The sequence below is a fragment of the Amphiura filiformis genome, chromosome 2 (genome assembly GCF_039555335.1).
Source record: "Amphiura filiformis chromosome 2, Afil_fr2py, whole genome shotgun sequence".
In the NCBI taxonomy this organism is placed as follows: Eukaryota; Metazoa; Echinodermata; class Ophiuroidea; order Amphilepidida; family Amphiuridae; genus Amphiura; species Amphiura filiformis.
This window is the reverse complement of record NC_092629.1, coordinates 90515114-90542399: the sequence shown is the minus strand read 5'-3', so window position 1 is coordinate 90542399 and position 27286 is coordinate 90515114. Positions and strand designations below refer to the sequence as shown.

General features: G+C 35.9%; 1 protein-coding gene across 1 annotated transcript; it reads right to left on the bottom strand.

Annotated features, from left to right (window-relative positions):
* Positions 1-16219: 16219 nt before the first annotated feature.
* Positions 16220-27048, bottom strand: LOC140144584 (uncharacterized). The gene is made up of 4 exons (XM_072166405.1): positions 26936-27048; positions 21203-22681; positions 20218-20544; positions 16220-18221 (listed from the first exon to the last, which is right to left on the bottom strand). Exons 1-4 carry the CDS (start codon positions 27046-27048, stop codon positions 16220-16222), a joined length of 3921 nt encoding a protein of 1306 aa, XP_072022506.1.
* Between the last annotated feature and the right edge of the window lie 238 nt (positions 27049-27286).

Genomic DNA, 27286 nt, shown 5'->3' with positions numbered 1-27286 from the left:
GATTTTCATCACTTGTTCTAGTGTACTTTTGTATTTCCATTGATCCTTGTTGTTTTTGCAGGTTTAGCACTTCTGTGGGCCTTTTGGCTATCAAACTTTACACACTTCTAATGCCTACATTTGCTGTTTTTGTCCCCCTCTGCATACTCTTACTTGTTTCCCCACATTAAGTTGGTACCTGGCTCTTTTCCTTTTCAGTTGTTTATATTCAAGGTATCCTCATGTATAATTTATTGATCAGGTGTTTTGTGTCCTCCTCTGTTGGATTCACCATTACCCAATGTTACTGGTCATAAATTATTTCTAGCTTTCTTTTTTTTTCTTTCCTTTTTTGCTGGTTTTAATGATTTTTGAATACAAATATTACACAAAATTAAACCAAAACAGTAAATACAGCCACCAGAAAGTAATGTGTGTGCTATATACTGGAAAAAAATTGTTTTTTTGGCCTAATACCACCTACACTGTATTGCACCATTTTTTTAATGGAACGAGGGAAGACCAAAAAGACTGGAATATTAGCATAAATAGTACACATAGCTTGCAAGAAAATTATGATACATGTGGTGATAAAAATATAAATTTGTAAAAGAAGATTTGGTTATATACTTTAGATGTTTACAAAATACCTCAGTATTTTAACATCTTTACGATGTCCAGTATATTATGTTGAGGTCCAAATTAAAAATAGTTTGAGCCATCCATATTCAAATTTTGGGATGCAATAATTACTCTATGATAACACAGGGTTCCATCGTCTGGACAACCACCTGTTCAATGTCATTACCAAGAGAACCAATATTAGTGAACTAATCAATACCAAATGCTAATAGATCATGACTAATCAATAGCCACCAGCCTTCAGCTGGTAATCACCATGGTTACAATAAGGAGGAGGAAGACAAAAACCTCTTGTACCACTCATTTGAAAAACAAATAGTATGTTCATTATTAATTAACATACTTTACAGGCTTTAGGGGTTAATGTTTTAATGATAAGTTTCATGTGTGTATAGTCCATTGTATGAGGACCTATAAGGCTGTATCAAATTAATGGTTCTCTGCTGGAGGATTTTCATGGTTTGACGAGGGTGGGAGATTTTTGCTTTATGCAAAATGGGCATTACTAGCAGTCGTAATCCTTTTTGGTGCATCCTTGGAAAATGATGAGATACTTTTGGTATCAAGGTTTTGAGGTGTAGAATACTATACTGTAATTCACATTGCCTAATTTACTTTCAGCATGAAATCAAAAGTTATACATGTACTTGAAAATTGTTGAAAAAGATGAAAAATATTAACCAACTCAGAATACAATGCAGGTGGGGACGAGAACAAAAACACATATTCCTTTATTGTTACAAAATGTCTTATAATTCCTATATTTCCCCAAATTCAGGAAATTAACATGTTTTTGTTTTCACTTGCACTTTATGTAAAATTGAAAATTTCCACATGCAGTTGTCATAAATTGTCAGCAGGTAGATTTTACTGCCCACAATTCTTTGCCCAGTATGTTTATTATTTATATACATTATACCAGTCCAAAATGATGCATGTATCATGCAAAAATTAAAGCATCTTTGGGACTTTTCCCCTTTAACCATAGTTTCTGTATTTGATTTCCGCTGTCCTATATTTAAAATGTTCCTATATTATTGCAAGGGCTGACTTGAAGCCCTCTATATATCTGAACATATAGACACTCACTACTAGAAAGGTTTGCCACAAACTAAGGGAGTACAGCCAGTGACTAGAACAGCCCTAATGAGTAATCCTTGCAGCACTCATCTCACATTCGGCAGGTGCAAGCGTATTTGTTACTTTTACGCGCAACCCCGGTAACGCTTAGTCGTTGAAATCGTTGATGGCTATGACACTGTCGAGATCGAGCAGAGTGTGCACAGCTGGCCAGCTGCACCTAGTGATTAGTTCCAACTAGTCAACAAATCAGCTGAAAATAGACGCCACGGCAACGAGCGAGAGGACCCCGCCGGCCGCGATCGAGGAGACGAACGAAAAAAGCTTTAATCACTTGTGTCAGACGCGTGTCCCGAGGGGAAGATACGGTGGACAAATTCCTTCTTTAGGATGCCTACACCTGGCTTTTATGCATGTTTATGTTAGGTGAAAGAGAGAAAGGTTTAAGGGCTTGACTATGTCATGCTCTAGGTCATATTCTTATCCAATACACTATACACCTATGTAGGTATATACCTGAATGCTTTGCTGGAATAGTGCCAAAACACAATAAACTTGATACTTTTTAGTGCAAAAATTCAACTAATCTAATACTTTTTGTGCAAAACCTATCGTATTTGATATTTTGCTTACAAATTAAAACAAAATCAATACTTTTCAAAATTCTAATAACAACCCCAATACTTATATGTGAAAATGTAACAATTTTAATCCTTTTTATACAGAAATGGGACAAACTTTTTTAGGATGCGAACACCTGGCTTTTATGCATGCTTAATTGTTTATGTTAGGTGAAAGAGAGTAAGGTTTAAAGGCTTGACTATGCCATCCTCTAGGTCAGGGACGGATTTAAGCAGTGGCCCGGGGCCAGTGGATTTTGCGTTGGGCCAGTAAACTTCCAACAACGCTGGCCCGGCGGGCCACTAGATTTTGAGCCAACATATGAGACAAGATATAATCAGTGATGGACATTATTTACACAGTCTCTGCATGCTTCGCCTGTCACCTGTAATTTATACCTTTATTCAAAGATTTTTCATATATTTTTATTCTTATTCTTGCATTGCTAGCAAGTTGGAAATATATGGCTGCTTTTTACTGCGATAGTAGGCCTACGTAGCCTACTACTACAACGCCAATTTTGTTTCTTGCCCCGGGCGCTACCAACCCTAGTTACGCCACTGGGCAGGACTACCCGGTACTGACTGAACTTGTCTTAGTGACTACTACATTGAGTACATTCAGTACAAAACAAATGTTAAGGTTTGCTTGACTTTAAGGGCTCGGTTAGCGACGTTTCCACATATTTTTTGTGGGATCTGAGAGCATATCAGACATATCGAATTGCATTTTGAAAACAAGGAATGTCCTTCTGATATCAAATAATTTTGATTTTTTGAAGATTGTGATAGGCCTATAATACACATTTTAATGGCAAATGATTAAAAATTGATAGATTTCCCCAAAAAAACACCAAGAAAAAAATTAGGTCTTTTTTTTCCAGTAGAACATATGATAAAAAGCTGGGCCAGTAAATTTATTGCAGGGCCACTAGATCTGACATTTCACTGGCCCAGAGGGCCAGTAGAAAACTGAAACCTAAGTCTGTCCCTGCTCTAGGTCATATCCATACCAATAATATACTTATACTAGCACTATATTTGACCAAATTTGATACTTTTTGTACTATCTATTTTTAGCTAATTATCTTCAGTAGATCAGTAGATAGCAAATGTGCTATCTTCAGTAGATAGCAAATGAACTATCTTCAGTAGATAGCAAATGTGCTATCTTCAGTAGATAGCAAATGTGCTATCTTCAGTAGATAGCAAATGTGCTATCTTCAGTAGATAGCAAATGTGCTATCTTCAGTAGATAGCAAATGTGCTATCTTCAGTAGATAGCAAATGTGCTATCTTCAGTAGATAGCAAATGTGCTATCTTCAGTAGATAGCAAATGTGCTATCTTCAGTAGATAGCAAATGTGCCATCTTCAGTAGATAGCAAATGTACTATCTTCAGTAGATAGCAAATTATGCATTATCTTCAGCAGATAGCAAATGTGCTATTGCCAGTGGTGGATAACAAATGCACTATAAGCAGATAGCAAATGTGCTATCTTGAGTAGGTAACGTAAATGTGTTTTACAATGTTATTCATTTGTTTAGCATTTTGATTGCATCACATTGTTATTTTCTGTAAGTAGTAAATGTAAATCTTCAGTACTTAAGTTTGACCAACATAAACCAATAATTCCCATCGTGTCTGGGAAAGTTTTATGTGTTAGCCTACATTTAGCTACCTGTAGCTATTCAATACTATGAAGAGTAAGGCCATCAACCTGCCTAGTGCACAGAATATACTGAACTCAATGTGTACAATTGATCACTCACATTGCTTGTTTGGCTTTAAAAAATTAGTTTGGACATAGGTGCTATTGACTTTTGCTTGGGTGCCCTCTTAAAATTAATTTTCAGTATTAGACATGCAAACTTCTGGCAGAGAATGTATATCCATTGGCACACTCGTCTTGTGGACTTCACTCATTTTAGCCCAATATGGACATAGACGTGTCTGGTGGATATGTATATCACAATGCTATCTTCAGTATAATGTGCTATCTTCAGCATATAGCAAATATGCTATCTTCAGTAGATAACAAATGTGCTATCTTCAGTAGATAGTAAAATGTGCTATCTTCAGTAGATGGCAAATGTGTTAGCTTTAGTAGATAGCAAATGTGCTTTCTTCAGTAGATAGTAAATGTGCTATCTTCAGTAGAGAGCAAATGTGCTATCTTCAGTAGATAGTAAATGTGCTGTCATCAGTAGATAGCAAATGTTCTTTATTCAGTAGGTAGAAATGAAGATGTGCTATCTTCAGGTGTCTTCAGGGGTCTAAAAAAAGCTAACATTTTGGGAGCCTAGAACATCCCTTTTAGTAAAGCTCAACTGTATACAACTTAGTATAGTGATGAAATGATGAAGATGACAAAATGACATAAAGCAAAGAACAGAATAATGCAATAAAAAGAAACGAGAATAACAAAAGCATACAAATAAAAAAAGCTAAATTTTTATAGCAGATTGAAAATATTCATTCCAAGGTTTAAGTTTGTGCACAGACAATATATCTCGAGCACAGAAGCTATTGATTTGATAAAGAAATTGACGACCAGATGCCAATAGAGCTGTCACTATTGTGGACATGCTATTTGGACAGACAACGCTAGAAAGAAAATCAATACTAAGGAGTTAATGCTCCGCATGCTAGCCGTAGGCTTCAACATAAAAAAGTCCAAGTTTTGAGATATTTTCTCAAAATATCAAGAGCTATTTTAAGAACCACTGAACCAATACTAGGCTTGCTTGTGCTCATTTTAATGCATGTTTCATGCTGATTCCAAATATGGTCATGGCAATTTACAATTCTGAATACAATACTATTTTAAACTTGTTGTTTGCAGTGGACACCTGCGTGGAGAGAGTTAACTAGTACTTGGCACATGGGATTTTATAAAGCTCAATACCGGCTACCAAAATCTTGGAATTTATACTCAAATTGTATTGTCCATCTGAAGAACCACTGAACTAACACTAGGCATGTTTATACTTGTTTCAATGCATTTTTCTTGCAGATTTAGAATATGGAGATAAATGTGGAAATTTTGGAAATTTTTTAACGATTCATGGAATAGATGCATTTGTAGGATTGGAAATATAAATTAGGCTTGATTTTTGATTGCCAAATCCAAGGATACTCACATATTTAGACTTTTCGCCATCTTGGCTGATGGCTTCTTCAGAATGACCACTGGGGATCCACTTTTCCCGCTGGATTGACTGCTGCTTCCGGCGATTTTCGCATCCCTAGGTTGCTGAGTTCTTATAAGTGGATCGTATACGTGATCAAGAGAGTAACTACCGATGTCCCGGTTGACTGTTTTATCCCCCCGCCTTCTGATCCAAATTGCTTCTCTGATGAGAACATCAGAAAGACGCGGAAAAAGTCGCTGATAGAACATCAGAAAGACGCGGAAAAAGTCGCTGATAGAAAGTATACAAGAAAGAATAGATCTGTGTCAACAACTGAACTTAACAAATCGGCGATAACTGACCACATTGCCATTGAAAATCATGTCATCAACTGGGAAGAGCCTAAACTACTCGAGAAGGATGGAAACCAGCAAACAAGACTCATCAGAGAAGCAATTTGGATCAGAAGGCGGGGGGATAAAACAGTCAACCAGGACATCGGTAGTTACTCTCTTGATCACGATATACGATCCACTTATAAGAACTCAGCAACCTAGGGATGCGAAAATCGCCGAAGCAGCGGTCAATCCCGCTGGAAAAGTGGATCCCCAGTGGTCATTCTGAAGAAGCCATCAGCCAAGATGGCGAAAGTCTAAATATGTGAGTATCCTTGGATTTGGCAATCAAAAATCAAGCCAAATTTTTTAACGATGTTTTGAATTTTTCTCCTAGATATTTGCACAAAAAGGGTTTATAGTACATTGTAGTCTGGGCTACATGGACAGGCCCTATCCTTAGTGTTTTAACAACTTTGTGTATGTGAGATGTCCAGTATATTTGAGATTCAAATTAAACCAAGGAAATTTGATGTAACTTTATTATTTTGATTTCTCAACTTTAATTTCATGTCATCTTTGTAAAAATTGTAATTCATAACTTAAGTTATAAATACATAATACACATGTCCTAGAAAAAAACTGTGCAAACATTGCTATTCGAGCCCTAACAGAACAAAATAACCGCACAGTGGCCTATAATGGAGCAATTTAATATACATAAATCACAAACGCAAAATCAGAAACAACTGACAAATTTGGAATATACTTTTTCGTGGATTTCTTCTAAAACAGGATGCTAGAGTCAGAAAATACCCTTTCAATATAAAGAAGTACACTGCAGTTTTCTAGTTAAATGGCTAAAACTGGAAATGGTTCTTGCCATCTCACTTGCCTTAAATGGCTTATTCTTGGAACTATATAATATACACACTTAAAAATATGGGTAAAAAATTACCTCAAAAGGGTAATTTTTGACCCTGCAGGCGACTGTCAATTATAAAAGAAGGGTCAAATTTGATCCTGCTGATCTAGTGGAAAATTTGATCCAAATTGTGGTTTAAAATGACTATATTTAGGGTAAAAAATGACCCTTATAAACTCAGTTGAAAAATAACTATTAGTGTCAAAAATGACTACCGGTATATTCAAGGGTCACAATAAATAGCCCCTAACATGGTCATTGTTATTCAGGGGTCATGATTAAAAAATGACCCCATTACGTGGGTCGAAAAATGATTAGGGGTGCAGAAAAGCGAACCCTTTTAAGGGTCAATTTAATATGATGCCAAATCAACAGAAAATGTTGATTTAACCACGAATATGGTTAAGTAAAACTGACCCTGTAAAAGGATTGATATTTTGGCTCCATTGTTTTAAGTGTGTAGTAAGTGATATATAGCATGTGGTATATATTGAACATTCAAGAAAACAATGGCAGCAATTCCACAAAATACATATTTTTAGAATACAAATATTATTGCATTTCCTTTTTTCTTTGAAAAATAACAGTTGGAGAATTTAGTCATCAGAATTTGGATTTTCTTTGCAAAATGGAAATTTTTGTGGATCATTAATTTTTCCGCTTTTCATGCTCTACACAGCAATTGCAAAAATAAGAATGTGCAAATATGTTCTTTTATGTATGTAAGAAAACTCAAAGTCACAAATTTAAAAACATGCAAAGTTTGTTTGTTTTAAACATAAAAAACATGCAAAGATTTTTTTAAACATAAAAAAACATGCAAAATTTTTTTAAACATAAAAAACATTGCGTAGGCCTATGAAGACTTTGTGCTCAAACTACATTTTTACCAAGCAAGCTAGCATTAAACGATAGGTGTATTTTCATTGCTTTTTAAGTCTTGCCAATTTACTGTTTGCATTTTGATGGGAAAGTCCCGAGATTCAAAAAATAAAATAATAGCTGAAATTATGCCAAAATGAGTAATTTCAGGAATTTTGCATAATTCAGCAACCTGTACACACCTGTCCTCAAACTAGTCCCACAAAATTGACAATAGCATTTGATCAGTGAGTTATTAATTTTCTTTGACACACTCCTTAGCTCTCCTTGTCGGCATAGAATTTGTGATTTTTAAATTAGTTTGTATGAAATATAATAATCTTTATTTATTTATTTTTTACTGAAGCTACAGCACTGATGACAAGTAAGATAGTGTAGGTTTCCTGTCCCTCTGGTATATTTGTCCCAGCTTTTACAGAAAAATGATGCACACACTCAATACAGTAGTTTGAATTTCCAGACTTTTTGACAAGTTATGATTGATGGAAATCCAGACTTTCAAATTGTCTAAATACGAAAATGTCCGGCAAAAAATAGTGCACAATCGAAAATCCTAAATTTGAGGGGCTCATTTTGCACAATTTTTTATACATTTATTGCATTTCCAAGCTTGATCCAGTAACATTGACAACTGGAATTCCCACCATTTTCTGGAAGCAAACCTGAAAATCCATGCATGGGGTGTGTGCTTATTTTTTGGAACAGCTGTCCAGGTGAACTGAAACTCATAGTACAAAATGTGCAGATGGTGTGTCTATATGAGGCATGACAAAACGACTATCCACACTATATAGCAAGGATGAGTTGGCTCACATACAATACAAGAATCAGCACAAAAATCTGCAACATTATCCAGAAAACGTTGTCTATCTCAAGAACCACTGACCCAATACTTTGACTTTTTATACTCATTTGAATAATTCATCATGCAGATGTCAGAATTAGGCATGAAATTTGCATATTTGGATTTTATTTTCGAAAATGTGACAAATTTGCATGTGATGATAGCAGACGATTTTCGCATAGCGATGGTTGATTGTTTTTTACCGCGCCTCATCTTTCTTAATTTGTTGCATGCAGGCTGTCATATAGCATTCATCATTTCCATAGTACAATATGATCATGTCATTGCACCTTTGGTATCGATGTATTCTTTCTTTTCTATTCTTTCTTGCTATTGTTAGATGCAATAATTTATACAATATTATATAGCAGTGAAAACTTGTCCACGAACGGCTATAATTGGAACGTCATATCGCAATCGGCTTTTTCAAACTAAAATGTAAATGATAATAGTTCCAAAATGGTCCATCAAATGGCTTCAATTGGGTCTTCATTTTGCAAAAGTTTTTCACTCCTCATGCACCGTGCAAACATGATGCGATGGCTGCTTCACGGCCAGTTTTTACATCTTAAATCATAGCTTACCCAACTAGTTCCCGCCCGCTGGGTAACAAAATCAAGCATATGCCCCTGATGTGGCGTATGCTTCAGAAACAAGCCAAAAAACCAAAATCTACTGTTTCATAATATGAAGAATGTGGCGTATGCTAAAAAAACCCTGAAAGTCTGATATGAGCTGATATGCTCTGTTTCACATAGTGATGGATTGTATGTGCGACTTAAGCTTCAAAAACTTTTTCACATAGTGGCGTATAGGTTAAGAGCTAGATATATCCTATAAAGGTTATTCCTTTTTAACTATTTAAGTTACAGTTTAATAGTTTAATCCTTTAACTTCAATTTCAAAAGAAATCAGTTCATGGAGGAGTACTGACTATGTTATTAGTGGCATATCCTTCAAACATGCATTTCTCTAAAACATATTTTGCGTTTTTCCTGCACGTACGCCACTATGGACTGTGACCGACGAATTATACTGCTCCAACAGGTAGAGGGCACTCTTCCCTTTGTTGTCTTGTCCTAGTCAGGTTGCATAATGTGTCACCTTGCATGTATTGACCAATTGTACCAGTTTATTTTAAGCAGCAGGTGCAATTGTCATGAAACAGTAATTGATCACACAAGTGATTGATAACATGCTTATTATGAAAAGTATTGAACTTTGCTAATCTTGAGGTAAATGTTTGTAACATGTACTTTAAAGCCATAATGTACGATCTTATAATATGAAATTGATTAATTTTTTTCAAACCTGATTTACCCTTTACCCTGTACTGCGGATTTTTTGCTGGATGGAATATTCTTCACAGTTACGTACTACCAAATGGGCCAGACCTATACTTTTACGTGTAGAAGCCGGCAACATCCGGGTGCCGTACACCGCAAAATCACAGCGAAAACGAAAATCCTTGTGGAGAACAGGGAACACAAAAAATGTGTGCTAACTATTCTGGGATGTCATATGAACTTGCCCTTCAATGTGGGTTTGAATTTGAGAGGTATCTATAATATGATAGCATGCAGATGGGACACAACATAATAGGGAGAGTACACTTACACTTCCCACAATGCATTTCTTGCATTTCTTTCATTTCAATAATCTGTACCGATCCGATATCCAGTGTAACATGGGTCGATAGTGATAAAGGTACCTCAATGAACGGAGCATATCCAGATCTTGCAAATTATGTTTATTTCTTGACTATCGACCCATCTATCCTGAACATGAGAACAAGTGGAACATGTACAAAGAAATAGAACTGGCATTCGATGAAATGAGGCAATGTAATATGTTGCAAAGGATTCTGGGAAGGGTACGATTTCTTCTCTGGGGAGAGTAGACAGGAGGAAATTAGAGTGATAATAATAATAACAAAAGCACCTGATGAGCAGGTGCAATGGAATAAAGTAGGAAATGACACTGAAAGTACCATCCATTAAAACTATATCTTGTGTAACAAATAGAACTCACTGTGGTGTAGTGAAAACTTTTGCAAATATTAACCTTAAGGATAGATGAGGTATTGTTGGTTGAAGCTTGAAAACTTGCTTGAATTATTGTTATGAATGAGTTATGTATGTTTTACAAGTGTTGTTATTTCAGCCCTCTTTACAGCCACAGGACCTACAAAAGTATATCTGTGATATTTGAATTCTTCTACATGCTCGCTATGAAATGATCAATGCAATTTTTGCCAAAGCTCACTACCATTCGCAAGATGCTGTGAACTACCAAATCGCAACAGTTTAAAATAGTTGCTATATGCTTAAGCCCAAGGTGCATTTTGGCAAGGGGAAGGAAGTAGGAAGAAAGAAAGAAGAAGAGAAAACTTTTTTATTGGGTGCTGTTTTGAACAACGGATCCCTCCGGTGCCAGACACGCGCACACCTTGCCATTGGAGACTACTTTCGCCTGCCAAGCTTTCTGTGCCCATTCATTGATGATGCAATAACATCACGTGGGATACCTGCTTGTGCAGATTATTCATGAATTGAGCCTTTTTAGCTGTTTGGTATATGGTTTGGGTTAAGTTACTCATATAGGGGGGAATTAAGGTGTTATTAACCCTAATGCCCCAGGTGCTTTTTGGTGAGGGGAAAGGAAAGAGGGAAGGAAGAGAGAAGAAGAGAAATCTTTTTTTCTTCTTGGGTGCGGTTTTGAACCACAGACCCCTCAGGTGCCAGACACACTGATGATGTACGGCCGGCACACCTTGCCATCTACCTTGGCCGGCTAAGCTTTCTGTGCTCATATACCTGTGTGTGTGCAGATTATTTGTGAATTGAGCTTTTTTTGATATTTAGTATGGTTAGGGTTAAAGTTGTTGCTGACAAAAGAATCATTAAGTTACCTGTAGAACTTTAAGCCTCAGTCACAACAATTAAAAATAGTATAAACATTCCTATTGGGGCTGCCTGCACAGGTACACCATCACCCTAGGTACTTGCCTGGTACTGTGAAGTACCAGAGGAGTACCAGTGTAGTACCTACCAGTGCAGTACCACTGCTGGTGAATCCTGTGCAGTAGCAACATTGGTACTAACTATGTAGGTACTTTGTGTGCACCGGACAGGTACCTTAGCGACTGTGTGGGTGTGCAGGCAGTCGTAAGGCGCGTGAAAGTCGATTCCGAGTTTATCGTCCCCGCCCGCGTCACTTTTTGGAAAACAAAAATACCCGCGTCAAATTTTCATAAATGCCAAAATAATTCATTATTTTCAAAGTATCAGCGTTTTCACCAGTTTTAGCAATTGGAAACATATATTTTTGTTTGTAAAACATATATTCATAACTTGGAAGCAAAACCAGGCCATTTTCTAACTTTTCTAGTCCTTACCCATATAAAAAACATGTTTATAAATCACATGTATGAGTTTGGCTTTAAATCAACATGCATTTTAGGTCAATAATGAAATCTGATGAAATAATGAAAAATGAAAAATGAAAAAGTCACCTCACCAACCTGGGAAAAAAAAAGTGACGATAAACTCGAATTGACTTTCATGAGCCTATAATAAGAATCTTGTAGTAATTTTTAAAGTGTAGTTTGTTATTCTATCACACAATTCAAATGATTAAACTATGTTGAAAACTCCCTGTGTAGGAAAATAAGGTCATGTCTTTCATAGGGGGTGTATGTATTTCAACTGTAATAGCCTGCTATAGACACATTAATCTAGAGAATGGTGCACCTGCTCTGAACACTATCCTTTATCTCACTATGCACTTCTTCTGGGTTAAGTCGATATCGACATTTCACCACCTTTTTGGAATAGGCTTGTTTGTCCTTGTTTTTGAATTGCTCAGTCATGGGGCGTACTCCCTATTCCAAATTAAATACAGCACCAATTTTTGGGGATTAGTTCTAACTGGTAATAAAAGTAAAATTTAAATAATTTGGTCAATTTTGTGAAATAAGGGCCAAAACATGCATTTTTAGGGTGTTTTTAGTATGCTGTCCGAATCAAGCCCAAAGACTTGTAATAAGACTAATTTCAGGTAATGCATTCTAATTTTTAGCAAACACATTTTTTTATATATTTTATAACCAATTATCAAAAATAACATAAAAATATTAAATGTATGAGCAAACTAATGCCTATAATACAAATTTTGAATGCTCAGACTTATACCAAGTCTTTGAATATTGTGGCTACAATTGTAAGAAAATATGCAAAATTGCACGCTTTTGGCCTATTTTTCCCTCAAATTTAAACAATATTAAAATTTGACTTCTTTGCTAGTTAGAACTAACTAAAGGATTAGGATTTAGCTATGTTTTATTTGGTAAAACAGGATTTAAAAAAAAATTAATGCTGTATTTTTCTTGAATCAGGAGTAGACATGTTGGTACTTATATCACAGTGCATAGAGAGTTACTGTTGCTATACATATCTTGGCAGTTACAATAAGGGACCGTTCGTTATTTACGGCAGGGGGGAATGGGCGTTTTGGAAAAAATATCGACAAAAAAATTCACGTTCCCCCCTCGCCCCCGCTTAAAATTTTTGAATTCCCCCTTTGATTTCCCGAATTTCTCCATTTAAAATTTAACAATCCCCCCTAATGGTTCAACGAAAAAATTTGTGTTCCCCCCTCAAGACCCAAAAAAATGTTGGGTTCCCCCCTCAAAACACCCATTCCCCCCTGTCGTAAATAGCGATCGGTCCCTAATCTAGATGCACCTGCCACCTGTTAGCTGCTCCTCTACTCAATGTCTTTTCATCTGACAATGACATGCACTCACTACTTATATAAGACCATCTATGACGTTATCAGACAAAATATAAATCCTTTGTCACATAAATTGATTTTGAGGCCTTTCCAAATACAGCATCTGTAGAAATTATATTTTCGGAAGTGTGAATTTTTTTAAATAATTAGGTGATCTACTGGTGATAGCATTTATTTTCACTAGTTAGTCACTTTATAACTTAAGTTGCATTTGTTATCTACTGATGATAACATTTATTTTCACTATTTAGTCACTCTATATCTGAAGTTGCATTTGCTATCTACTGATGATAGCATTTATTTTCACAAGTTGGTCACTTTATAATTTAAGTTGCATTTGCTATCTACTGATGATAGCATTTATTTTCACTAGTTGGTCTCTTTATAATTTAAGTTGCATTTGCTATCTACTGCTGATAGCATTTATTTTCACTAGTTGGTCACTTTATAATTTAAGTTGCATTTGCTATCTACTGATGATAGCATTTATTTTCACTAGTTGGTCACTTTATAACTTAAGTTGCATTTGCTATCTACTGATGATAGCATTAATTTTCATAAGTTGGTCACTTTATAACTTAAGTTGCATTTGCTATCTACTGATGATAGCATTAATTTTCACTAGTTGGTCACTTTATTAAGTTGCATTTGCTATCTACTGATGATAGCATTTATTTTCACTAGTTGGTCACTTTATAACTTAAGTTGCATTTGCTATCTACTGATGATAGCATTTTTGTCACTAGTTAGTCGTCTCTATATCTTAAATCACATTTGCTATCTACTGATGATAGCATTTATTTTCACTAGTTGGTCATTTTATAACTTAAGTTGCATTTGTTATCTACTGATGATAGCATTTATTTTCACAAGTTGGTCACTTTATAACTTAAATTGCATTTGCTATCTACTGATGATAGCATTTATTTTCACTAGTTAGTCATTTTATAATTAAATTGCATTTGCTATCTTCTGACATGTCTGATGATAGCATTTTTTTTTACTAGTTGGTCACTTTATAACTTAAGTTGCATTTGCTATCTACTGATGATAGCATTAATTTTCACTAGTTGGTCACTTTATTAAGTTGCATTTGCTATCTACTGATGATAGCATTTATTTTCACTAGTTGGTCACTTTATAACTTAAGTTGCATTTGCTATCTACTGATGATAGCATTTATTTTCACAAGTTGGTCACTTTATAATTTAAGTTGCATTTGCTATCTACTGATGATAGCATTAATTTTCATAAGTTGGTCACTTTATAACTTGTTGCATTTGCTATCTACTGATGATAGCATTAATTTTCACTAGTTGGTCACTTTATTAAGTTGCATTTGCTATCTACTGATGATAGCATTTATTTTCACTAGTTGGTCACTTTATAACTTAAGTTGCATTTGCTATCTACTGATGATAGCATTTATTTTCACAAGTTGGTCACTTTATAATTTAAGTTGTATTTGCTATCTACTGATGATAGCATTTATTTTCACAAGTTGGTCACTTTATAATTTAAGTTGCATTTGCTATCTACTGATGATAGCATTTATTTTCACTAGTTGGTCTCTTTATAATTTAAGTTGCATTTGCTATCTACTGCTGATAGCATTTATTTTCACTAGTTGGTCACTTTATAACTTAAGCTGCATTTGCTATCTACTGATGATAGCATTAATTTTCATAAGTTGGTCACTTTATAACTTAAGTTGCATTTGCTATCTACTGATGATAGCATTAATTTTCACTAGTTGGTCACTTTATTAAGTTGCATTTGCTATCTACTGATGATAGCATTTATTTTCACTAGTTGGTCACTTTATAACTTAAGTTGCATTTGCTATCTACTGATGATAGCATTTATTTTCACTAGTTGGTCACTTTATAACTTAAGTTGCATTTGCTATCTACTGATGATAGCATTTATTTTCACAAGTTGGTCACTTTATAATTTAAGTTGCATTTGCTATCTACTGATGATAGCATTTATTTTCACAAGTTGGTCACTTTATAATTTGTTGCATTTGCTATCTACTGATGATAGCATTTATTTTCACTAGTTGGTCTCTTTATAATTTAAGTTGCATTTGCTATCTACTGCTGATAGCATTTATTTTCACTAGTTGGTCACTTTATAACTTAAGCTGCATTTGCTATCTACTGATGATAGCATTAATTTTCATAAGTTGGTCACTTTATAACTTAAGTTGCATTTGCTATCTACTGATGATAGCATTAATTTTCACTAGTTGGTCACTTTATTAAGTTGCATTTGCTATCTGTCAGGATTGGACTGAAATTCCCAACCGACGCTAAGCTAAGCCACGCAGCAAATAATGTGAACAACAAAGAGACGGAATAATGTCACGCAACAGAAGGATTATAATAAATACTTCAAAAAACGGTTCTCTTATACGCATGAAAAAGTAAATAAATATCACAATGGCAATAACGGTTAAATATATTATGACTAGTCAGATGAACCTAATTAATGAGTATACTCAATTTAATTATTCGCGATAAAAAAAATATACCAAGTGCACTTGGAAAGGATACGTTTTAATCCAGGTCTGACCACTACATACAATACACACACCACATCTAGATTGCAAGCTTCAGTGCACATACCTGCAACTAGCTTTAAGGGATCATGACATTAAGGTGAATTACCCAGAAAACAATCCACTTTTATTTTAAGGGATCAACTCCAATTATGACATTTACGTCCCCCCTTAAACAAATTGTGGCTACACAATTTTTATATAACACACAATCACCACTTAAAAATAAGTGGATTTACATTTTCCACAACTTACCATCTACCACTTAACCTTAAGCGGATTTACAGTTGTAACTGTGACCTGTCTTCACCAAGAAGAAATATACCCAAAATTACTTTTCACATGACTCTTACCTTCTCCAATGTACATTGCACAAATTCTACCTTTGAATTTCCAATGCTACACAAAATTCACATCTCCTTATTCATGTGAAATCCTGCTCATGTAGTCTGCGCCAATGTTGTCACTTCCCTTGATTGCCTCAATCCTGTAGTGATATGGTTGCAATGACAATGCCCAGCGCATTATCCCACCATTTGCAACTTTGGAACGCTTCACACATAGCAGTGGTTGATGATCTGTTTCTAAGACAAAGTCTCGTCCGTACAAATAAAGTTCTAACTTGCGAATTGCCCAGACAACGGCAAGACACTCTTTCTCCATTATCGCATATCCTCTCTGTGCTTTGTTCAACTTCTTACTTAAATATGCAAGTGGAAATTTGACACCTTCAAACTCCTGGAACAGGACAGCTCCGATCGCTACATCAATTGCATCTGTGCGTAGAATGAATTGACGATGGAAGTCGGGTAGATGTAGAATGGGTGCTTTTCCAAGCATACTCTTGAGGGTCTGAAATGCTAATTCTTGGCTTCTCTCCCAGTTGATTTTCGTTGGTTCACCAGCTTTCGGCTTGTCTGTCAATGGTACCGCTATGGCTCCAAAGTTCGGAATGTACTGCCTGTAGAAACCGGCAAGACCCAAAAACGACTTCAGCTGTGTTTTGGTCACAGGACGTGGAGCCTTCTGTATGACCTCCAACTTATCTAGATTCGGATGACGACATCCCTTCTCAACAGTATGACCTAGGAATTCGACACGTTCAAAGCCGATATAGCACTTTGAAGGTTTAGCAGTCAAATTCGCATCTCTAAGCCTCTTCATAAGTTCATTCAGTTTCTCCAAGTGTTCATCCCAAGTGACTGTATACACTAATATGTCATCTATGTAGTTTACTACTTTGTCAAAATTGTTCAACAGTTTCCTCATAATCCTAGAAAATGTCGCAGGAGCGTTGACGAGCCCGAACGGCATTCTCCGGTATTGATACAACTGATCAAAAGCAAGGAACGCAGTAAGCGGTTTGGCATTCTCAGTCAGTGGAACTTGCCAATAACCCTTACTGAGGTCTAACTTTGAGAAATACTGTGCATCTCCCAATTGGTCAAAGATTTCTCGAGGCGAAGGAATCCCCTCTGCGTCAAATTCGGTAATCGCATTAATTTTGCGAGTGTCACAACATATTCGATTCTTACCATCTGCTTTCTTGACGACAACCAGCGGCGATGCATATGGACTAGTTGATGGTTCGATCACATCCAACTCCAACATTGTTTTGATTTCCTCCTTCACTGAGTCTCGTAAGGCATATGGAATAGGATATGGCTTAGTACGAAGCGGTGTACTATCCGTAAGTTTGATATCATGCGAACCTAGATGAGTAAACCCTGGTTTGTCTGTTAGTACACTACTATAGTTACCTAGCAATCTCTTCACTTCCAAACTCTGCTCTTCTGTCAAGTCTTGGTTGATATGTACATCAGCGATGGTTTCTTCAGCCTGAAAAGATGGAATCTGTAGAAGATCTTCATTTGTCAAAGACACATCATCTTCCTCTGACATTTCTGACTCTTCTTGTACTTCACTTTCAATGATGGCACTACACGCAATCTGTAAAAGACCAGCCACTACCTTGGATGGTTGATCAGTATCTCTACGAAAATACTTCTTCAGTAAATTTGCATGAAATGTCTTCACCTTGGTACCGAAATCCACCTTGTAATCCATACTACCTACTTTACCTACCACAGGAAATGGACCCTTCCAATGTAATAGAAGTTTGTTATGGTCTGTAGGAAGCAACAACAATACCTCATCTCCAACATCAAATTTCCGAGCCTTAGCCTTTCTGTCATAGTACATCTTGTACTTACCTTGAGACTTCTTCATCTCTTCCCTAGCAAGATCACATGTTTTCTGCAACCTATCCTGCAGATCCAGAACATACTCAAATGTGGTCTTGGTTTCTGGTTCTTCTATCTGACCTGTCCAGAACTCCTTTAACATACCAAGAGGACCTCTCACAGATCGACCATACAAAAGATCAAATGGAGAAAACCCAGTACTAGCATGAGGGGTTTCTCTGTACGCAAAAGGGTCATTCCATATGAAATCAAGGAGGCGTCCCACCTGACCCCTTCAGATTTGCTTTATATTGTGGTCATATGTTGTACCTGTAAAAATATTAAAACCTGCAAATTTGAGGTCTGTAGCTCTTATGGATTTTCTGTGGCAGCCATTTAAATTTGGAGTAGGGGGTCTAAATTTGGACCCAAAAGTTGCCCTTTAAATAAATGTCATCTTTGGGAGTCTGTGCCTTCTTTATAAAAAGAAAGAGAGGTCTGAAACTTTGTATACACACTAACTGCATGCCCAATTTGTCAAAAATATAAAATAAAAAAATTCTGTAATTATGCGTTGTGTCACGGGGTCATTAAATATGCAAGAAAAATGTAATATTTTGTAAACTGGCAAGTTTAGCCCCCCTAAATTCACACTTTTTGTCAGATTAATTATTTTTTGTTATCACTGATGCTATGTATAGGATAAATACAATGCAAAAAAAAAAATTGAGGTCACAACTCATTTACATTTCGAACAGCGCCCTCACGAAGATGAAATTTATGGCAAATTCAACATTTTCAGGGGCCCAAAGTCGATGTGGTCCACCTTCAAAATTTACAAAACATCACTTTTATATAACTACTAGTCTTAAATTACAACTTTGGTAAGTCCCAGTAATTGTATAGGTTGACTTCATATAAAATGACAAGCCCAAAGTTGACCATTTTCTTATGATTGCATGTAGTGCAAATGTGCCGAATTCGGAAGGCTTGAAAGTCAAATTGGCCACAATATTAAAAATAAATGATTAGATGAGTAGTTATTGGTCCTATTTACTTTTATTTCCATTTCATTTTCAATATATACAGATTTCCAACGGTAGCCATTTAAAGTTGGTGTAGATGAAAATTAATGCAATTCACCATTTTCAGGGGCCCAAAGTCGATGTGGTCAACCTACAAAATTTATAAACATCACTTTTATATGACTACTAGTCTTAAATTACAACTTTCCTCAATCCCAGTAATTTTATAGATTGACTTCATATAAACCGACAAGCCCAAAGTTGACCATTTACTTATGATTGCATGTACTGCAAATGTGCCGAATTCGGAAGGTTTAAAAGTCAAAATGGCCACAATATTGAAAATAAATGACTAGATGCGTAGTTATTGGCCCTATTTACTTTTATTTCCCTATTTACTTTTATTTCCATTTTATTTTCAATATTAGGGCCAATTTGACTTTCAAGCCTTCCGAATTCGCACATTTGCACTACATGCAATCATAAAAAATGGTCAACTTTGGGCTTGTTGTTTTATATGAAGTCAACCTATACAATTACTGGGACTTAGCAAAGGTGTAATTTAAGACTAGTAGTTATATAAAAGTGATGTTTTATAAATTTTGAAGGTGGACCACATCGACTTTGGGCCCCCTGAAAATGTTGAATTTACAATAAATGTCATCTTCGTGAGGGCGCTGTTCGAAATGTAAATGAGTTGTGACCTCAATTTTTTGGATATGCATTGTATTTATCCTATATATAGCATCAGTGATAACAAAAAATTATTAATCTGACAAAAAATTTGAATTTAGGGGGGCTAAACTTGCCAGTTTACAAAACATTACATTTTTTCTTGCATATTTAATGACCCCGTGACACAACGCGCAATTACAGAATTTTTTTATTTTTTATTTTTTGACAAATTGGGCATGTAGTTAGTGTGTATACACAGTTTCAGACCTCTCTTTCTTTTTATAAAGAAGGCACAGACTCCCAAAGATGAAATTTATTTAAAGGCCAACTTTTGGGTCCAAATTTAGACCCCCCTACTCCAACTTTAAATGGCTGCCACCGAAAATCCGTAAGAGCTACAAACCTCAAATTTGCAGGTTTTAATATTTTTACAGGTACAATATATGACTAAAATATAAAGCAAATCTGAAGGGGTCAGGTGGGGCGACTCCTTGATTTCATATGGAGTAACCCAAAAAGTAAAGCATTGATATACCTATCCCAATCACGAGGACGTTCTTCACACATCTTTCTCAAAGAGGCTTTCAAGACACCATTGAACCTTTCACACATACCATTTGTCATCGGATGCCAAGCAGTTGTGGTTAACTGACGGATAGATAACAATCTATTGACTTCAGCCATCACTTCAGACGTGAATTGTCTTCCTTGATCACTAAGTACTTCACGTGGAAAACCAACTCTGGAATAAATATCCAGCAGTGCCTCTGCTACTGATATCGAATCTATGTTACGAAGCGGAACGGCCTCAGGAAACCGAGTAGCGTAATCCACTACTGTAAGGATAAACGGTGACCTCGTTCTGTAGACGGAAAAATAGGACCAACAAGATCCATCGCTATACGACTGAATGGAACATCGATGATCGGCATACTACCAAGAGGAACCTTTGTTACTCTACCTTTGGGAAATGTTCGCTGACAGATATCACATGATCTACATAATCTACCAATGTCTGCTTGTGCACCAGGCCAAAAGAAATGTTTCAAGACCTTGAGAGTGGTTTTATTCACACCAGCATGTCCTCCTAAGAGCGCTTTCATGAGCCAACTTCATAACTTGCATACGAAATGGTTGAGGAACAACAACTTGGTTGAGACTTTCACCAAAGTTGACAGATGGAGACTGAAATTCACGGAACAAAATACCATCCTTACACACAAACTTTGATGTACCACCACAACGACTCACCTTTACTTCACCCGATTCTGCTAACTCGCGAATCTTATTCAAACTTGGATCATCAGCCTGAGCCTTTTGCAACTCATCAGCAGAATAATCTCAGTAACTACCTTTGGTACCTTAAGAGCTTTCTTGAGTTTCTTACTTGCCACCTTTTGACTACGAGTTTGTACAGCGCTCATCACATTACTAACTTCACCATGGACCTCGTCATCTGTGTTTACACTTGACTGACAACGTGGTTTCCAATCAGGATCAGGATCCTTAGGTTCACGTACTCACGAAGATTATTACCCAAAATCAAATCATACACAGGATCATTCATCACCAGAGCATGAACATGACCAGTGAAATATGGTGTATCAACATCCAGACATGCAACAGGAAAAGTTCTCACCGTACCATCAATAAGACGACATTTGTCATATACTCCAGTAAATTTCTCTTCTGGCACAAGTCTCTTCCTTACAGCTACCGCGTCACACCCAGAATCTCTCATCACCTGAACCTCCTTATTACAAAGAAAACCTTGAACGACCGGCATATCCTCTACTAAATTATCACTACACGCAGCACTCGCAAGAGGAAGTTTATGACCACAAGACATCGTTACATACGCATCGCCTGATTTCACACCTTCACCATACATTTCATTTGAGACCAGCACACAAGAAGATGCAGTCTGCACTCTGTTCTGTCCACAAGACTCGCAACTACATGCAGTGCAAAGAGAAGATGAAGTATCAGTCTGATTTAACTTCTTACCTTGTTTACCTGATTTGTGTCCATGTGATGCACTTCCTTGTAAACTAGCAGCTTTCAAAGTAGGTCTAGTGCGGCGATAACAGTCTTTAGCCATGTGTCCTACTTTGTCACAAATAAAACACCTTCGTTGGTTACCTCCAGTATTCGTACTCTGCTTTGGATTAGTACCATGAGTGGGAGGGTTAGTGTTAGTCTTCTTACCTGAAGGTTGTTGACCTTTTTGATGTGGTAACTTACCTCCAAAGGAAGCATTCCATCCACCTCTCGCCTCTATGTACTGTTCAGCCAATTGAGTCATTCCGGCAACATTTTTAGGTTTCCTTTCTTTTAAGAACAACGCCATGTCTTTGTTACAGCCAGCGACAAATTGCTCACGAATTAACAAGTCCGATAACCCAGCAAAATTCTTGGTTACAGCAGCCAGTTCTACCCACCTAATCAGATAGTTCTCCAATCTTGTTGCAAACTGTGGAGCACTTTCTGTTTGTTCGGCTTTAGCTGAACGGAACTTACTTCTAAATCCATCTTCGGTCATTTGATACGCTTTGAGTAATTCAGATTTTAGAACATCATAAGTATCAGTTGGTGCAAGCCTAGCATAAGTATCTAAACCCTTCCCATGCAACAATGCACTAAGATTTAAAGCCCAGTCATCCCTTTCCCATTTATTTGATTCCGCTGCACCTTTCAAATCTTTGTAAGTAAGCATCAATGTCATCCTTATCCTCACGGAATTCTGGTAATTTGGGAATTTTGCTTTACCCTGGCCTGTAGATGCATGTTCTGTTTTAATGCCCTTAGCTGCATTTTCTTTCCTTAGTTCCTCAATTCTTAATTGCAATACAAGTGCCTCTTTCTCATATTTGCGCTGTGCTGCACGTTCATCTCGCGCAAGGTCACGCTGTGTCTTGACAAATTGTTTTAGGTCCTCCCCTGTATAACCCATCTTTTCTCCTGACAAAGTTAATTTATCAGTATCTGGTAAAAAATGACTGCAATAGAGCGCAACCAGAAATTCAATGCACAAATCATATAGAAGCAGAATTGCAAATGAGCCTATAGAACCTGAATACCTTACTGACACTATTTTGACACAACCAAACACTCTTCCAACAATGCGCAAAAATACGGACAAAATAGTCACAATCTTGTTCACAAAATAACTGGTAACTTTTGCTATTAGCTTTGTTTTTATTTCCCGGACGAGCCCCCACAAATGTCAGGATTGGACTGAAATTCCCAACCGACGCTAAGCTAAGCCACGCAGCAAATAATGTGAACAACAAAGAGACGAAATAATGTCACGCAACAAAAGGATTATAATAAATACTTCAAAAAACAGTTCTCTTATACGCATGAAAAAATAAATAAATATCACAATGGCAATAACGGTTAAATATATGACTAGTCAGATGAAACTAATTAATGAGTATACTCAATTTAATCATTCGTGATAAAAAAAATATACCAAGTGCACTTGGAAAGGATACGTTTTAAACGTCGTTACATGACTAGAGTTCCATCACAACGTTGTCAGTTATACAGTGCGTTGAATCCATTCTCAAGATGCCACACACGTAGCCACGCCTAGTTCAACCAACGGTTAATTACATGGAATGCAGAATGTCGATTTAAAACAACAGTTCCCAACGCCCAAGTCCAAGAGTAGAGTATACACACCCATGTACGGCTGTATAAATACAATTAATGAATCCGTGACTAGGATTTGTTTTAAAGTTCATATGATAAACTTCACACAATATTCTATCAGGAAGACTACATATTTCCAAATGAGCCACAGAATATACTAATGACTTCTTTCTTTGATTAATGAACGATATGGAACTTCTTTACAACATTCACACACGGCTAGTTCCACAAGATATATTTCAACTTCCTGAAGTTCATGTCTTTACCGCAGGATGATTTAAATTGTCTATCTCGACACAAAATTACATGATATGTTCAACGCCAATTCAACTATGTTCAATTTGGAACTTTATACTGAATGCAAAATTTATCACACTATGAAAATCTAAATTTGATTTTCCCGCCAAAACAATAATTTAAACTATCGCAAGCAAAGCTTTCTTTAAATAACTAATTCATCATTAAATCCACTTTATAATTTACAAACAATATTATTATTTTACTTACACGAACAATGTCTTAAACCAGCATGGTTCTCACAAAGTTGGAAAAGTTAAAGTGTCAGCTTCAACCACGACGACCATTTTAAACTTCGCCAAACCCGACTCAAACACAAGGCACAAATTAGCTTCTATTGCTGATTCTAGCTTCCATAAGACCTGGTATATCTTTCTGTATGAAGCATCGCAAACTGGTAAAGCCTTTTTAGCCATACGATGTTAGTAAAGAGAAATATCCATCATGCTGAATAAAACAACATTTCACTTTCCTCAGTGAAATGGGCAGCAGATCTTATCTCAATCGGATGTTAAAATTGAATGCCCAGATATTCTGTGAACATGCATCCACCAAGCCAAAGACTAATTTACATGACACACAAAAAATCTGAATATTGACAATACCTAAAGAATTGTCCACAAAAGAAATGGGCTGACCTAGAATCCAGGTCTGACCACTACATACAATACACACACCACATCTAGATTGCAAGCTTCAGTGCACATACCTGCAACTAGCTTTAAGGATCATGACATTAAGGTGAATTACCCAGAAAACAATCCACTTTTATTTTAAGGGATCAACTCCAATTATGACATTTACGTCCCCCCTTAAACAAATTGTGGCCATAATGAAAGATATGGAACTTCTTTACAACATTCACACAAGGCTAGTTCCACAAGATATGTTTTAAATTCCTGAAGTTTATGTCTCTACAGCAGGATGATTTAAATTGTCAATCTTGACACAAAATTACATGATATGTTGAACACCAATTCAACTATGTTCAATTTGGAACTTTATGCTGAATACAAAATTTATCACACTATGAAAATCTAAATTTGATTTTCCCGCTAAAACAATAATTTAACTATAACAAGCAAAGCTTTCTTTAAATACCTAATTTATCATTAATTCCACTTTATAATTTACAAACAATATTATTTTACTTACACGAACAATGTCTTAAACCAGCATGGTTCTCACAAAGTTGGAAAAGTCAAAGTGTCAGCTTCAACCACGACGACCAGTTTAAACTTCGCCAAACCCGACTCAAACACAAGGCACAAATTAGCTTCTATTGCTGATTCTAGCTTCCATAAGACCTGGTATATCTTTCTGTATGAAGCATCGCAAACTGGTAAAGCCTTTTTAGCCATACGATGTTAGTATAGAGAAATATCCATCATGCTGAATAAAATAACATTTCACCTTCCTCAGTGAAATGGGCAGCAGATCTTATCTCAATCGGATGTTAAAATTGAATGCCCAGATATTCTGTGAACATGCATCCACCAAGCCAAAGACTAATTTACATAACACACAAAAAATCTGAATATTGACAATACCTAAAGAATTGTCCACAAAAGAAATGGGCTGACCTAGAATCCAGGTCTGACCACTACATACAATACACACACCACATCTAGATTGCAAGCTTCAGTGCACATACCTGCAACTAGCTTTAAGGGATCATGACATTAAGGTGAATTACCCAGAAAACAATCCACTTTTATTTTAAGGGATCAACTCCAATTATGACACTATCTACTGATGATAGCATTTATTTTCACTAGTTGGTCACTTTATAACTTAAGTTGCATTTGCTATCTACTGATGATAGCATTTATTTTCACAAGTTGGTCACTTTATAACTTAAATTGCATTTGCTATCTACTGATGATAGCATTTATTTTCACTAGTTAGTCATTTTATAATCAAAGTTGCATTTGCTATCTTCTGACATGTCTGATGATAGCATTTATTTTCACTAGTTGGTCACTTTATAACTTAAGTTGCATTTGCTATCTACTGATGATAGCATTTATTTTCACTAGTTGGTCACTTAATAACTAAAGTTGCATTTTAGATATGCTCACTTTAGATCCCTTAAATCACATTTGCTATCTAAAGTTGCATTTTATAAATAAAATAAAATTTTATAATTTTATTTTATAATTTTGTAATTAAAGTTGCATTTGCTATCTTCTGATGATAGCATTTATTTTCACTAGTTAGTCATTTTATAACTTAAGTTGCATTTGCTATCTACTGATGATAGCATTTATTTTCACTAGTTGGTCACTTTATAACTTAAGCTGCATTTGCTATCTACTGATGATAGCATTTATTTTCACCAGTTGGTCACTTAATAACTAAAGTTGCATTTGCTATCTACTGATGATAGCATTTTTGTCACTAGTTAGTCATTTTATCTTAAATCACATTTGCTATCTACTGATGATAGCATTTATTTTCACTAGTTAGTCATTTTATAACTTAAGTTGCATTTGCTATCTTCTGGTGATAGCATTTATTTTCACTAGTTAGTCACTTTATAATTTAAGTTGCATTTGCTATCTTCTGATAGCATTTATTTTCACTAGTTAGTCATTTTATAACTTAAGCTGCATTTGCTATCTACTGATGATAGCATTTATTTTCACTAGTTAGTCATGATAGCATTTATTTTCACTAGTTAGTCCCTTTATAATTTAAGTTGCATTTGTTATCGACTGATGATAGCATTTATTTTCACTAGTTGGTCACTTTATAACTTAAGTTGCATTTGCTATCTACTGATGATAGCATTTATTTTCACTAGTTAGTCCCTTTATAATTTAAGTTGCATTTGTTATCGACTGATGATAGCATTTATTTTCACTAGTTGGTCACTTTATAACTTAAGTTGCATTTGCTATCTACTGATGAAAGCATTTATTTTCACTGGTTGGTCACTTTATAACTTAAGCTGCATTTGCTATCTACTGATGATAGCATTCATTTTCACTAGTTGGTCACTTTATAATTAAAGTTGCATTTGCTATCTACTGATGATAGCATTCATTTTCACTAGTTAGTCACTTTATAACTTAAGTTGCTGATGATAGCATCTATTTTCACTTTTTGACATTAGCACTTTAATTAAGTCACTATAATAGTCCAAGTTGAATTATCTATCCATTGATCAACATGTAAGAGATCAAATCTAGAATGATGCAGTGTCTTGCTGGTGTTAAAAGCACCCATGCCTTTCCTTCCTCACTCCTTCCATATTTCCTTTTATTTGTTCTTTTATCCTTTTTTCCTCTTCTTACTTCCATCTGATCTTTCTTGATCTCTCTCTTGCCCCTTCTCTGTCCTCTCTTCCTCCATCTCTTCCTGCATCCTCCCTATTTGGTATCTTTCCTTTCTTCTTTCTGTACTCCATCCTTCATTTGATTTTTCTCTCTTCTCTAATTTCCTCTTGCAATTTAGTACTAACCAAAGTCTAGGTCAGATATGCGGAACTGTGCACTGATGTTTAGCTGGTACTCTGTGTGCTAACTAACCATGATAGGCAACATAAAGTAAAAATTTTGAAATGTTTTCTTGAAATATCTTACGAACCGCTGAACCAATAGTGGGCTTGTTTGTGCTCATTTTAATGCATTTTTCATGCTGTTTCC

Coding starts and splice junctions, on each gene's coding strand:
- LOC140144584 (XM_072166405.1), bottom strand. CDS start 27,048: ATGGAGTACAGAAAGAAGAAAGGAAAGATACCAAATAGGGAGGATGCA. Junction 22,682..26,935: donor TCAAGAAAGATCAGATGGAA/GTAAGAAGAGGA, acceptor GCTCTATTGCAG/TCATTTTTTACCAGATACTG. Junction 18,222..20,217: donor CGTCCTCGTGATTGGGATAG/GTATATCAATGC, acceptor TTTTGCGTACAG/AGAAACCCCTCATGCTAGTA.